The sequence below is a fragment of the Pimephales promelas genome, chromosome 14 (genome assembly GCF_988280905.1).
Source record: "Pimephales promelas chromosome 14, fPimPro1.hap1.1, whole genome shotgun sequence".
In the NCBI taxonomy this organism is placed as follows: Eukaryota; Metazoa; Chordata; class Actinopteri; order Cypriniformes; family Leuciscidae; genus Pimephales; species Pimephales promelas.
The window spans coordinates 35,296,305-35,312,653 of record NC_142782.1 but is presented as its reverse complement, the minus strand read 5'-3'; the positions used below and the strand labels follow the sequence as shown (position 1 = coordinate 35,312,653).

Genomic DNA, 16,349 nt, shown 5'->3' with positions numbered 1-16,349 from the left:
AACAAATACCATTCTGTATTTACTGAGAAAATAACGTCGCTTTCAAACTTATATTTTGTGTCGCGTGCGTTTGATTGTTTTGAGGCGCGCTCACGTCAGCCGGCCCGTTCCCGCGCTGTGCAGTGGACACGCGCTCTCGAGGGAAACTGGCTTTTGCCGAATTAGTTTGTTAGATTCGTGCATTGTGTAAAACAGTGTGAAGAAGTGCGACAGTGGCATAAGTTTGCAATGAAACCCGGACAGTGAGGTGTGTATGATTGAGTTGTGTGTGTGAGTGAGAGAGACTGTCTGTGTGTTTGTTGTTTGTGTGGGCACGCGCATGTTTGCATTGTGTTGAAGCAGAAGCAGCTTTTACCACTTCATTCACACACTTCTTAAGTTAATGTAATGCCTCATAATTTAATTTACTGACGTCAGCACGACTTAAAAAGCATTTGTACTTTATAGAAGTACCTTTAAAAAAATACCATGGTAAGTTACATGTCCGAACTCACGGTCTTTTAACACGTAGTGCTGTTTTGTTAGTGCATGCTCAAAAGTGCTGTCTAGGTAGGGAGCTCAGCTCACTAGGTTTCTTGATAAGGGCTACACAATAGGGTTGCATTTGTTAACTTTAGTTGACTAATTTATCTTTAGTTAACATGAACTAACAAAGAAAAATAGTTCTGTTAAATGTTATTTGATGCTAGGCTTTTCAATAGAGAAACATATGATCTGTCTCATGCGAGAGACTATCATTCTAAAATGTAAAAGTACATTTAAAATCTATAAAAAGCCTATTTGTACTGTGAAAATGTAAAATAAATGAAATTATTTTGTTTTTATTAAGTTTTACAATATTTTTTTTTCAACATTATAATAAACATTGTTTTTGTATAAAACACGTATTTATTATTATAATTATGATTTTTTTTTTTTGTACATGTTTTTCTCTAAACTTCCCTTGTTAGAAAATCCCTGATTTAATTGATTTAAGCCTGCAAGAACCGTCGGGGGAAAAAAAAAACATAAATATGTGTAAAATAAGGCTGAAATTATTTAGTTTCTATTATGTTACATTATTCTTTTTTCTTCCTACTCACTATAGTATTACACTGTTAGATTAATTATTTAATTAAATCAAATTCATATTCATTTTATCTCAATAGTTTTTTTTATTATTATTATTTTAACCAAGTGAATTAATTTATTTTTTACTTTATAGATTTAATGGATCTGAGCTGACATGAATTAACAATGAACAGCTGTAGCCTATTTTACTTTTTTTAACTAACTTTAACAAAGATACTGTAACAAATGCATTACTCACTGCTAGTTAAAGGGATAGTTTTCTAGTGTGTATGACACTCTTCTATCAGACGAACTCAGAGTTATATGAAACATGTCCGGGCTCGGGTAAAGTGTGTCTGATTTCTGCGCACAGGGTCGTCAGCGGCGGGTTTGATTGGGTCAGATGGAGAGTTCGTACGGGGGTCGTCCCAAACACACTGCAGGTCAGACGCCGCCTCAGTAGTGTGCACTATAAACCTGCACTAACGCGTGACCTCATCTGGTGTTTTGTTCTGCTCAGTTGGAGAGTCGGGCGGCCGGTCCGTGATGAAGAGGAAGAGCGCGCACAGGTGAGTACAATAGTCAAGAAGTCTTCTGTGTGTGTGTGTGTGTGTGTGAGAACTCGCTCCTGTCATGCGGTGTGTGCATTAACAGGCACAAACACACACACCCCGTGGGCCCGTCCTCGTGTCCCGGTGGCAGTGTGGTGGGCTGTCGGATCCGGCACCGCTGGAGGGAGGACGGCTCCGGGCCGAGGTCGCGCTGGACCGGGACGGTTCTGGTCCAGGTGTCGGTCAACGCCTCCCTCTACCTCATCAAGTACGACGACGTGGACTGCGTGTACGGCCTGGAGATCTTCCGAGACCCGCGGGTCCAGGATCTGGAGGTTCTGCCCGGGGAGATCGCCTCGTTCCGGGTCAGCGACACTCGTCTGGCGGACCGGCTCCTGGGGCGGCCCGTGGTCCACCTGTTCGAGACGGACGGCGGGTCCAAGGACGAGTGGAAGGGGCTGGTTCTGGCCAGAGCTCCCAGCATGCCTGCGTGGTTCTTCATCACCTACGAGAAGGACCCGATGCTGTACATGTACCAGCTGATGCAGGACTATAAAGACGGAGACCTGCGCATCCTCCAAGAGTCCGGTGAGGACCGACTGCGGCAGTGACCAGCACACATCCCACTGACAAACTCCTAGAAACCTACTCGCGCATATATATATATATATATATATATATATATATATATATATATATATATGTATGCCATTAAACAATATATGCCATACATTTTTATATATATATATATGCCATTAAAATAAATATATCCCATACATTTATTTATATATATATATGCCATTAAACTAAATATATCCCATACATTTATTTATATATATATATATGCCATTAAACAATATATGCCATACATTTATATATATATATATATATATATATATATATGCCATTAAAATAAATATATCCCATACATTTATTTATATATATGCCATTAAACTAAATATATCCCATACATTTATTTATATATATATATGCCATTAAACTAAATATATCCCATACATTTATTTATATATATATATATATGCCATTAAAATAAATATATGCCATACATTTTATTTATATATATATATATGCCATTAAAATAAATATATGCCATACATATATATATATATATATATATATATATATATATATATGCCATTAAACTAAATATATCCCATACATTTATATATATATATATATATATATATATATATATATATGCCATTAAACTAAATATATCCCATACATTTATTTATATATATGCCATTAAACAATATATGCCATATATTTTTATAAATATATATATATATATATATATATATATGCCATTAAACTAAATATATGCCATATATATATATATATATATATATATATATATATATATGCCATTAAACTAAATATATGCCATACATTTTTATATATATATATATATATATATATATATGTATTTCGCAACGATAGTTTATTCTCAAGACTTTTTTGAGAGTATTAGGGCCAAACAATAATAAAAAAATTAAACAATCTTGACATTAAAGTCATTATAATGCAAAATTAAACTTGTTAAATTTCTGGAAAAATGTTACATTTTTCGCAATCTTGAGAATGAACTCATTAAATATCGAGAATAAAGTCGCGTTTTTGGAGAAAAAAAGTTTAAATACAATCTTGAGAATAAACTCAATAAATTTTGAGAATAAAGTCTATTTTAGTTGAGTTTATTCTCACGATTATTTTGACTTTTCGAAGTTTAATTTCGCATTATAATGACTTTTTAATTGTTTTATTTTTTATTATTGCTTGGCCCTAATCCTCTTCCGTAGAATCATATTCCACGAAGAAGACCGCCGTATGAGTTATTGTAACATTTGATGTGTAATACAATCTTGAGAATGAACTCATTAAATATCTAGAATAAAATTGTTGTTGTTTTTTTGGAGAAAAAAACATTACATTTTGTGAAAAAAGTTGAAATACAATCTTGAGAATAAACTCATTAAATATCGAGAATAATGTCTATTTTTTTTCTAATGTCTATTTATCAGTTTAATTTCGCATAAAAATGACTTTAATCTCTCCTCTTATTATTGTTTGGCCCTAATCCTCTTCCGTAGAATCATATTCCACGAAGAAGACCGCCGTATGAGTTATTGTGACATATTTGATGTGTATTGAATGTCTGGTGTGGTTCTGACCCGCAGAGGATCCGGCTGAGGTGCGGGAGCCCGGAGAGGTCAGCGAGTCGCTGGTGGGGAAGCAGGTGGAGTGCCAGAACCCCGAGGGCACGCAGAGGATGGGCACCATCATCCAGCAGGTCCAGGCCAAACCCTCCGTCTACTTCATCAAGTTCGACGACGACTATCACATCTACGTCTACGACATGATCGGATCGTGAGGAGTCCTCGTCATGTTCAAACTCACTTTAAATACACTTTATCAGAGTAAACACGGCTGTTCTTCACACACACGGAGATGTGTTTATGTTGGACGTGTGACGGACGGCCAGTTCAAGTCTCTGTTTTGATTATCGTCTGTTTTCTAAAAAGTCTCTCTCTCTTGAGATCTTTATGTTCTGTGTATTAATTAAAAACATAAGCAGCGCTCTTCACATCACTGTGTTCATTAAACAATCAAGTGTGTGACTGCACTAATGTGTGCATTTATTGTGACGCGTCACATTTAATTGAACGGGAAGAACTTCTTTTTCTAGCTGAAAACTGCGTGTGTGTGTGTGTGTGTGTGTGTGTGTGTGTGTGTGTGTGTGTGTGGTAAAACACGTTCATTTAAAGTTATCTGGTCTTTAACTCTTGTGCATCAATTAAAAAAAGTTACACGTAGGTAAAAAGAGGACAAAAATGTCCATGTCAAAAAACTGTCATAAAAATGTGACGCTTTGGAGCACAGACTTAAATTTGGTGTCATTTTAAAGAAGACCCTTTATTGCTGAAGTAAAAAAATAATAAGTAAATCCAAAAAAAAGTTATATAGGTTTGTTAAGCTTATGACAATTATTTATAAAAAATATTTTATATAAAATATATATTTTATAAATCAGGTTGAACTCAAAACTGCAATAAAATCAAAGCCATAAATCTAAATAGGTTGTGTTGCAAATTTGAGGATGATATCTCAAAAAATGAGCTTTGGGTAACAGTTTGTTTGGGTGTAGTAACATATTTTCGCCATTGGGTGGCAGTAAAACCCCACTGGAGCTCACAGTGACTGGATTTGAATTTGCAGTTTTTCTCTCTCAGTATTACAAACACACACATTTATCTTTTTATAACACACATACTAACCACACTCTGACATCCATTCCAACACACCCACACAAATATTGTTGCATAATTTATCCAGTTGGCTCTATAGTATGCCGAAGCAGAAAACAGGAATAAAGCGATATTTGTTTTATAGGCCAAACTTTAAAAAAATGGCACCATCTGATAAAAAATAGTAAAAAATTTATGATGAAGAATGAATGAAAAGAATGAAAGCCTCTTAACAAAGACTGCATAATTTTATAGTTAACTGAACCAGTGATTAAAAATGGCAGTTTTAATGGGTTTCAATGGGGACATTTTTGTCCAAAAGGTGCTGAAAGGGAGTATTTTTTGTACCTAATGCAACAATTATTTTTTTTAAGAAAATTACGGTGAAACAGTAAAATTCCAATCAAAAATACACACCTGTGCCAAGTTTTTTGCAGTTAGCTTTAACACAGGCAAAGTGATCAAAAAAACAAAACTGAAAAGGACAAAAATGTCCATAAGGATGCACAAGGGTTAATAATGTTCTCAAAACATCAGCATGGGACTTTTTTTTTTTTAGGAAACAATTTAGTTAATCAAAAGTATAATATTTGCAAAATGATAAAATAGATAAAACGCTGCCTTAATGTTCCCTCATTAAAAAGAAAAATGAACTGAAGTTTGCATAATTGATTGTTATTACTTCCCTTTTTATTAATGTGAAGCTGCTATGAAACAGTCTGCATTGCATAAAGCGCCATTTAAATGAACTTGCCGTGATCATATACATATATGACCTCTGTTTGGCTATTTAACTTGTCTTAGTAGCTTGTTTTTTATTTTTTTTAATTTTTTTTTATCTCCGTTATGTTTCACTGTCCCGCGAAATCGCTATCATGTTGTAGATCTGTACATAGAAAAAAAAATGCATATACTATCACTTCAGTTTTAACCGTATTTTGAGTGTAATGAAAGTGAGTGAGAAAGCAGAAGCATCTGAGGAAGAGGAAGCGGTGGGCGGGGCGTGTAGTAGATGATTGACAGATGGAGGGATTGACCTCATCATCGTGCGATATGAAGTAACCGGAGATGTGGATGTAACGGACAAACATCGGAACACTTCCATAAAACTCTAGATTCGCGCTCGTTCATAACGGCAGGAACGGAAACCCCAGCCGGGTGTTTTTTCTCGCTCGATGATCAATGATCTACATCTTAACTGTGTTTCCGTTAATAAGTGAAATAGCGTCGCACATCTTTCGTCTTTTTATCTGTTGAAGATTGATGTTCAACTGTAAGTTCTTCAGTCTCCGGTGTTTCTGAGGAACTGAGAATGTTCGAGACTAAAGGATTCTGGAGCATTAGTGTGGACGTCAGCTGTCTGCTGCTCGGTGAGAGTTCACACACACACACACACACACACACACACACACACTCCTCTGCCCGCGGTTCGCCTCTTTAATTCGCCGTATCTGATTATTTTCGTCATTTGATCGGATTTATTTAATGCATTGTTTCAGATTCCTATTGATCTGTTGAATGTAACAATGTTCCACAGTGATGAAGATCCGCACAATGAACATTAGAGAAGCTTTACTGTATTGACATGCATATTCATACTCTCAACATGTATACGTCACTCTCAATCCACATGCAGATTACCTTTACACACATGTGATGAAATCCAACATCTTATTATTATACTCAGAAAACTGCAGAAGTTTGTATAGAGATATTGTTCTTTTATGAGGTGAGATAAGAGAAGGTGTTCACAGATAAGTTGCGTTTACATTCACACGTGTTTGTTTAGTAAAGCACATACATTTTAGCTATAAACGTTCTGGAAAAAGAAACAAAGTTAAGAAAAAACGTTCTTCCAGAGCGTTTTGGTCTTAATATTCTCAAAACATCAGCACAAAAAACATTATTTATACATTCGTGGAAGGTTTTTGTCTTAAATGTTTTAGTTCGACATCATTGATAAAACGTTAAGTTGCTACTTTCAGAACGAACATTTAAAAGTAACGTTCGCATAATGTTTGAAGAGTGAATGATACAATAGAACGTTCGCGTCACCAAAACTGTTGTTTTTGACATTTAAAAGTAGCGTTTTCATAACATAATGGAAACATTAGTTAAATGTTTTAGAACGAATGTGAACCTGGACCACAAATCCAGTCTTAAGGGTACATTAAAAAAGATTTATACATCATCTAAAAGCTGAATAAATACGACAAAATTAATATTTATGAATGATTTGTTATGATAGGACAATATTTGGCCAAGATACAAGTATTGAAAATCTGAGGGTGCAAAAAATTCTAAATATTGAGAAAATCACCTCTAAAGTTGCGCAAATGAAGTCCTTGATGTCGCTGCATCCACTCACACAAACATTTTTTGGATATATTTACGGTACGAAATTATCTTCATGGAATATGATGTTTACTTAACATCCTAATGATTTTTGGCATAAAATAAAAATCGATAATTTTGACCCATACAGTGTATTGCCACAGATACACCCATGGTTTTGTGGTTCACATGGGTCACACAAGCTTTTTGTTCACTTACAGCCACTTCACTATTTGCTCAGTGTTAAATGCATTATTAGATCTTGAATAGAAATGCATAGAATGTTTGTGGGCAAGAGATTGTAATTCCCAGTGAAAGTGGATGCCGAACGCTAGAATAATAAGCCCCGTCTGGCCAGACAGAATACAGAGGCTTTGTCTAACCTCTATTGTTGAACACTTGATTGAAATCATGTGAAGTCATTTGATTATCACACTGAATGTGCACTGAAACACTCTGTTCCTCTTATTGTATAAGAAAAATTACCCAACGATGTTTAAAATTACCCAACATAATGACCCAATATGCGCAACTCAATGTTTTTTACTGTGATAACATGAAATAAAAGTTCTTCTATGCCATGTTTCAGCTGGAACGGTGATATACAGTCAAACCAGAATATATTCAGACAGCTTCAACATTTCTCCTATCCCGGTTTATTCGCTATAGTGTATAAAATGTGAGCAGAACTCATTTTGTCCGTCCTTCTGTTGGACTCTCACACATGAATTATGTTGAATATCTGTCAGCTGTTCAATTGAACTCCACAATTAGATAATAGCAGTTTAGCTCAAGCAATGCTTCATGTTGTTCAGTGTGTGTGTAAAAAGAGCAGAAAACACACTTCAGCTCAAAGTGGAGGAATCATTGTTACTGTAGTCACTGGATGAAGAAGATTTGGCTGGAATATGGCACAGTTTACTTTATTTTGCTCTCCTCACTTACACAAATCAACTATAGTGTCCTGGCCATATCTGGCGTCTGAATAATGTGCGGTTTGACTGTATACAGGCCTGTAAATGTGAGACGTTCTTCTTTTGCAGCTGGACTTCCATTCGCGGTCTTGAATATTCGGCACACGCCGTTCAAAAGAGGGTTTTTTTGCAGCGACGAATCCATCAAATACCCTTTCAAAGAAGACACCATATCTTACCAGTTACTGATGGGAATAGTGATTCCCTTCGCTCTGCTGCTGGTGAGCCTTCCACTGCTTTCTTCACCAGTAGAGCCAGTGTTCATTTTGTTGACGAAAATTATTCGTTAAACGAGACGATAACTAAATAAAAACTAATTTTGAATGACAAAAATCTATTGACATTTTAGTCAACGAATAAAAACTAGACGAAAATGTTAGATAGTGACGATTTGGGAAGCGATCCAGTCAGAACCAGTGTTAATTTTGTTGACGAAAATAATGACGAAAATTATTCGTTAATGACATTTTTTCACAAACGAAAACGAGACGATAACTAAATAAAAACTAATTTTGAATGACAAAAATCCAACCCGATCTCACGACCAAGTCGTACGAATTCGAAGAAATGGTTAAAAAGTGGCTAATTCGTAACAATTCATACGACCTCACTCGTACGAATTAATACGATTTTGCTAAATCGTACATATTTTACGAATTGGCCAATTCGTATGAATTCGTACGAATGACCTACCCCTTACCCCGCCCCTAAACCTAACCATCACGTGGGTTTAGAGAAATCGTACGAATTAGTACGAGTACGAATTAGTACGAATTAGCCACTTTTTAATCATGCGTCGAATTCGTACGAATTGGTCGTGAGATAGTGTTGCAAAAATCTATTGACATTTTAGTCGACGAATAAAAACTAGACGAAAATGTTAGATAGTGACGATTTGGGAAGCGATCCAGTCAGAACCAGTGTTCATTTTGTTGACGAAAATAATGACGAAAATTATTCGTTAATGACATTTTTTCACAAGCGAAAACGAGACGATAACTAAATAAAAACTAATTTTGAATGACAAAAATCTATTGACATTTTAGTCAACAATAAAAACTAGACGAAAATGTTAGATAGTGACGATTTGGGAAGCGATCCAGTCAGAACCAGTGTTCATTTTGACAGCAAATTTTGATTTAGTTTTAGTCTTTTGACTAAAATGCCATTTAGTTTTAATCATATTTTAGTCATCTGAATTGTTTTAGTTTTAGTCTAGTTTTAGTTGACGAAATCCAATATGATTTAAAAAAAATAAAATATAATGGGTTTAGTTCAATTGTAATGCATTAATTTAGAATTTAGAAGAGAATCAAATGTACAAACCCATATACTCCCGAAGAAAACATCTATTAACCTGTTAATATGAATGATTTAGAAGTCTGAAACATGCAATACAGATACGGATTTAACTACTGTGACTTAAAAAATATCTTAAAATTAAATAAAAACACTTTTCCTTAAGTACAACACAGTCTTTTCAATGAATGATGTATGCATTCTTTATAACTACTTGCATAGAGCCCGACCGATAAAGGATTTTGAAAGCCGATACCGATACAAATATTTGGGGGTTTTAAAATCCGATATTCCGATATATCGGCCGATATATTTTATTTATTTTTTAAAAAACTGGACATGATAGTCACAAATTTTGTCCTGCTTATTTGAGTTTAGAGAACTGATGGGGATGTTCTATAAATTGTTATTCAAGCAATGTATGTCTCGTGACCAACTCAACGAGTGTTGCCAACAGGAACGGTGTAGAGTGCCCTCTGGTGGACAAACTATACAACTCCAACACTCATGACATGGTTCAAGCGTGTTTCGTCCGTTTTTATTTTATTTTTGAAATATTCATTTATCGGCCATTATAACTGCCGATACCGATAGTTTGGAAAATCTAATCTAATATCGGCCGATAATATCGGTCTACCGATATATCGGTCTGGCTCTGTTGCATGCATCATTGTTTATTCTTTCAAGCAGAAATATTTATTTGTATAAATTAAACATAATTAATCCTTATTATACTAAAGCTATTGACAAACAGTGAATGCTTTTCTCTTTTTCTTTTGTTGCTTGATCAATATTAAGGACACAGACCGCATTATGTTTATTGCCACTATCTAGAACAAACGCTTCATTTAATAAACAATAAAAATGAGCATGCTCAGTTAGAGTCATTTGTACGAAAGCTTGCTTCCACCTCAGATTAGAAAAGGAAACTGGGGCTTTTTATCTCACAATTCTGCTATCTCAATATTCCCCTTGTTTGTGAGTTTAAATCTCACAGTTACAGAGACAGAAATTGAGTTGTGTGATATAAAGTCAATTTTAATTTTTTCCTGTGTTCTCTTCTTCACACAGATCATCTTCGGCGAGTGTTCTTCGGTCTATCTGAGGTCCAGAGCTTCTTTAAGTTATGAATATATAGTGTGCGTGTACAAGGCCGTGGGATCCTTCGTGTTCGGAGCGGCGTTGAGCCAGTCGCTGACCGACATCGCCAAATACACCATCGGCCGCCTGAGACCGCACTTTCTGACCGTCTGCAAACCCCACTGGAGCCTCATCGACTGTACGTCCGGTTACATCGAGAACTTCACCTGCACTGGAGATCCACGCCTCACCAATGAAGGCCGGTGAGCCAAACCCTGACAATCTCACCGCATTTCTGATGTTTTATCAAACGCATTGTTTGATTTAGGCTAATGCAATTGACTAATAATGACGTGCAATCTTCTGCTTACAGGCTTTCCTTTTACTCTGGTCACTCATCGTTCTCCATGTACTGTATGCTGTTCCTCGCTGTAAGTGTGCTCTTATGAGAATATGTAATCAAATTTAAGGTGAGACAATACATTTCGCTTCTATAACATGTCTTCTTTTAAACCAGTGAAAAGAAAACATCCAAAATACACATTTAAGTCTTTATTTCATTGCATTTATCTGTAGATTTCAGTCTTTAAAAATATATATAACTTTAGCAGTTTTACACACTCCAAACTTTACGGATTTTAATTGTCTTTATGGGGTAATCTGGTCATATCTATTAGTGTGTAGTATTGTCTTGCCTTAAGTGACATATTTATATAAGTCAATATATTTATTTATGCTAATATCTGGTGTGTTTTCCTCTGTGAAGCTGTATCTGCAGTCCAGACTAATGGCTAGATGGGCTCGACTGGTGCGGCCGACTCTCCAGATCTCGTTTATCGCCGCTTCTCTGTATGTGGGTCTTTCCCGCGTCTCGGATTATAAACACCACTGGAGTGACGTCCTGACCGGACTCGTACAAGGAGCCGCCGTGGCGCTGTTTACTGTAAGTGGCTTCATGAACGTGTGCCGTACGGCCATTAATTAGCCCATGATTTACTCGCCGTCAAGCCATCCTAGGTGTACATGACACTCTTCTATCAGACGAACACAGAGTTATACTGTATAAAAAAATGTCCTGCCTCTTCCAAGCTTAATAATGGCAGTGAATGGCTGTTTCTGTTTTGAAGTCCATAAAAGTGCATCTGTCCATCATAAAAGTGCATCTGTCCATCATAAAAGTGCATCTATCCATCATAAAAGTGCATCTGTCCATCATAAAAGTACATCTATCCATCATAAAAGTGCATCTGTCCATCATAAAAGTACATCTATCATCATAAAAGTACATCTATCATCATAAAAGTGCATCTGTCCATCATAAAAGTGCTTCTATCCATCATAAAAGTGCATCTGTCCATCATAAAAGTGCATCTATCCATCATAAGTGTATCCGTCCATCATAAAAGTACATCTATCATCATAAAAGTGCATCTGTCCATCATAAAAGTGCATCCGTCCATCATAAAAGTACATCTATCATCATAAAAGTGCATCTGTCCATCATAAAAGTGCATCTATCCATCATAAAAGTACATCTATCCATCATAAAAGTGTATCCGTCCATCATAAAAGTGCATCTGTCCATCATAAAAGTACATCTATCCATCATAAAAGTGCATCTGTCCATCATAAAAGTACATCTATCATCATAAAAGTGCATCTGTCCATCATAAAAGTGCATCTATCCATCATAAAAGTGTATCCGTCCATCATAAAAGTGCATCTGTCCATCATAAAAGTACATCTATCCATCATAAAAGTGCATCCGTCCATCATAAAAGTACATGATCTGTCCATCATAAAAGTACATCTATCATCATAAAAGTGCATCTATCCATCATAAAAGTGCATCTATCCATCATAAAAGTGTATCCGTCCATCATAAAAGTGCATCTGTCCATCATAAAAGTGCATCTATCCATCATAAAAGTGTATCCGTCCATCATAAAAGTGCATCTGTCCATCATAAAAGTGCATCTATCCATCATAAAAGTGCATCCGTCCATCATAAAAGTGCATCTGTCCATCATAAAAGTGCATCTATCCATCATAAAAGTGTATCCGTCCATCATAAAAGTGCATCTGTCCATCATAAAAGTGCATCTATCCATCATAAAAGTGCATCTATCCATCATAAAAGTGCATCCGTCCATCATAAAAGTGCATCTGTCCATCATAAAAGTGCATCTATCCATCATAAAAGTGTATCCGTCCATCATAAAAGTGTATCCGTCTATCATAAAAGTGCATCTGTCCATCATAAAAGTGCATCTATCATCATAAAAGTGCATCTGTCCATCATAAAAGTGCATCTATCATCATAAAAGTGCATCTATCCATGATAAAAGTGCATCTGTCCATCATAAAAGTGCATCTATCCATCATAAAAGTGTATCCGTCCATCATAAAAGTGCATCTGTCCATCATAAAAGTGCATCTATCCATCATAAAAGTGTATCCGTCCATCATAAAAGTGCATCTGTCCATCATAAAAGTGCATCTATCCATCATAAAAGTGTATCCGTCCATCATAAAAGTGCATCTGTCCATCATAAAAGTGCATCTATCCATCATAAAAGTGCATCTATCCATCATAAAAGTGCATCTGTCCATCATAAAAGTGCATCTGTCCATCATAAAAGTGCATCTATCCATCATAAAAGTGCATCTATCATCATAAAAGTACATCTATCATCATAAAAGTACATCTATCCATCATAAAAGTGCATCTGTCCATCATAAAAGTGCATCTGTCCATCATAAAAGTGCATCTATCCATCATAAAAGTGCATCTATCATCATAAAAGTACATCTATCATCATAAAAGTACATCTATCCATCATAAAAGTGCATCTGTCCATCATAAAAGTGCATCTGTCCATCATAAAAGTGCATCTGTCCATCATAAAAGTGCATCTATCCATCATAAAAGTGCATCTATCCATCATAAAAGTGCATCTGTCCATCATAAAAGTGCATCTGTCCATCATAAAAGTGCATCTATCATCATAAAAGTACATCTATCATCATAAAAGTACATCTATCCATCATAAAAGTGCATCTGTCCATCATAAAAGTGCATCTGTCCATCATAAAAGTGCATCTATCCATCATAAAAGTGCATCTATCATCATAAAAGTACATCTATCATCATAAAAGTACATCTATCATCATAAAAGTGCATCTGTCCATCATAAAAGTGCATCTGTCCATCATAAAAGTGCATCTGTCCATCATAAAAGTGCATCTATCCATCATAAAAGTGTATCCGTCCATCATAAAAGTGCATCTGTCCATCATAAAAGTGCATCTATCCATCATAAAAGTGCATCTATCCATCATAAAAGTGAATCTGTCCATTATAAAAGTGCATCTGTCCATCATAAAAGTTAATCTATCCATCATAAAAGTGCATCTGTCCATCATAAAAGTACATCTGTCTATCATAAAAGTGCATCTGTCCATCATAAAAGTGCATCTGTCCATCATAAAAGTGCATCTGTCCATCATAAAAGTTCATCTATCCATCATAAAAGTGCATCTATCCATCATAAAAGTGCATCTATCCATCATAAAAGTGCATCTATCCATCATAAAAGTGCATCTGTCCATCATAAAAGTGCATCCGTCCATCATAAAAGTGCATCTATCCATCATAAAAGTGCATCTATCCATCATAAAAGTGCATCTGTCCATCATAAAAGTGCATCTGTCCATCATAAAAGTTCATCTATCCATCATAAAAGTGCATCTATCCATCATAAAAGTACATCTGTCCATCATAAAAGTGCATCTGTCCATCATAAAAGTACATCTGTCCATCATAAAAGTGCATCTGTCCATCATAAAAGTGCATCTGTCCATCATAAAAGTGCATCTATCCATCATAAAATCGATGATGCACTTTTTTGGACTTGAAACCAGAAACAGTCATTCACTGCCATTATAAAGCTGGGAAGAGTCAGGACATTTTTAATATAACTCTGATTGTGTTCGTCTGAAAGAAGAGTGTCATGACTTGAGGGTGAGTAAATCATGGACTAATTTTCATTTTGGGCTGAACTATCCTGCAGATGTGCAGTATAATGATTTTTCGCCTTCACATCGCAGGTGTTCTTTGTGTCGGATCTCTTCACCGCTAGATGTGTGTCAAATAAAAACGAGGAGAATTCCCACACGATCCTCCGGGAAACGTCAGATTCCTCGAATCACTACGGCAGCGCACAGTGAGAGCGAAGCACTGCGGGGAACGAAGGAGGACTACAGTAACATGCAGATCCTGTCCACACACAATCCACACAAATAGATTCACTTGTGTAATACTACGGGCAAAAAAGTTGGCTTCGTCATTTTTCATAATGCAGGAACCAACCGTGGAGACATTTAGCACAGACTGCACGATAAATACAGCGGAAGTGCAACTATTGATGTGACCACATTATTTATACACGCTTAAAAATAAAAGTAAAGGTTTCAAAGGGAAGGGTTTTGATTAAAAGAGTATGCGCGGTTCTATAATTATGCAAATGAGCCCCGCCTCCACTCAGAGATTCACTGGTTGTCAATCACCCGTTGATCTGATTGGTTACAAGGTGGTTTGTGGCGTCAGAAACACCAGCGATTTCAAAGCGTGTTTTTGAGACTGTCTTTGGTTCACTGCAGTTTTAAGGAGGAAATACTCAGCAATGCTGTCCACTTATCAACGCACACACGGTTTAAGCGGATTAAACACACCACACACACACATAAACAATATTAAACGCTGGATTTACACCACAGGGAGACTTTAGGAATCTAAAGATCTTTTTTTACTGTAGCGTCATAGAACATTGAGAACGGTACGGCATAATAACATGAAGAAATCACTCCTGTCGTGCCACTAAAAGTTAACAAAATATCAAACTCAGACCAGTGAGCATTGAGTCAGACGACCCAGAGTCCAGTTTGCTGTATTCCCGCTTGATTTCAGATCAACACGCCCTTTTTAACCCTCTCAGATCTGAGCCTTTGCATCCCGATCCATCAAACGCTCCGAACCAACATATGCAAGCAGTGTTATATTTCTTCAGATGTTTTGCATTGTACACTTGACTGTAAGACACTTTTTCTGTTTATTGTATGTGTGTATGTGTAATATTTAAGGCCTGTTCACACCAATAATGATAACAATGTTTTGCGCTGCTAGTTTTTCGTCTCTGCACTCCTTAAAGTTCCGACAATGTCGTTATCATTCTTTTACATTTAGAATAATTTTCAAAACTACAGTTATTGTTTGTGTTGTGAACAGGCCTGTTTGATGAAGTTTTTTTGTGTCAAATTTACATAAGAAAAAGTAAAGGATGAATGGGCCAAATATGAACGACCAAATAGTCTATGGCATTGAATTGTACTGTCTGTGCATATATTTTATTGTTGTTTTAAATGCAAATTGTAAGGCCACACGCTGTAAATATCAAAGCACTTGTATACTATTTTTTTTTTTGTGCCTTTTTTGTTTAATAGCAGTATTTGTAACATCGTACATTATCTGCATTTTTTTGCATATACGTTTTTTCTGTTTATATTTTAATTAATTGGTGACCGTTCTATTGAGAACCAGTGAAACATTTTTTTGCAATTAAAACTTCGCTTAACCAACTGTGGTGTGGTTATTGACACTAATCATCTGAATCATTTTGTCTTCACAGCATCAGTGGCTACATTTATATTCATGAACCCAAAATAATCCATGCATTTTGGTGTTTTTCTTGTGTGGAATTCACGAAAATTAATGTTTGAATTGGATTGCAATTCGA

General features: G+C 35.9%; 2 protein-coding genes across 2 annotated transcripts; both read left to right on the top strand.

Annotated features, from left to right (window-relative positions):
* Nucleotides 1–75: 75 nt before the first annotated feature.
* Nucleotides 76–4,245, top strand: spinb (spindlin b). The gene is made up of 5 exons (XM_039653246.2): nucleotides 76–247; nucleotides 1,424–1,493; nucleotides 1,571–1,619; nucleotides 1,705–2,189; nucleotides 3,800–4,245. The coding sequence occupies exons 2-5, from the start codon at nucleotides 1,454–1,456 to the stop codon at nucleotides 3,991–3,993; spliced, it is 768 nt and encodes a 255-aa protein (XP_039509180.1). The 5' UTR covers nucleotides 76–247; nucleotides 1,424–1,453; the 3' UTR covers nucleotides 3,994–4,245.
* A 1,643-nt stretch (nucleotides 4,246–5,888) lies between these two features.
* On the top strand, nucleotides 5,889–16,191 carry plpp1b (phospholipid phosphatase 1b). Its single transcript, XM_039653254.2, has 6 exons — nucleotides 5,889–6,237; nucleotides 8,245–8,396; nucleotides 10,546–10,817; nucleotides 10,928–10,985; nucleotides 11,321–11,497; nucleotides 14,665–16,191. The coding sequence occupies exons 1-6, from the start codon at nucleotides 6,180–6,182 to the stop codon at nucleotides 14,782–14,784; spliced, it is 837 nt and encodes a 278-aa protein (XP_039509188.2). The 5' UTR covers nucleotides 5,889–6,179; the 3' UTR covers nucleotides 14,785–16,191.
* The last annotated feature ends 158 nt before the right edge of the window (nucleotides 16,192–16,349 follow it).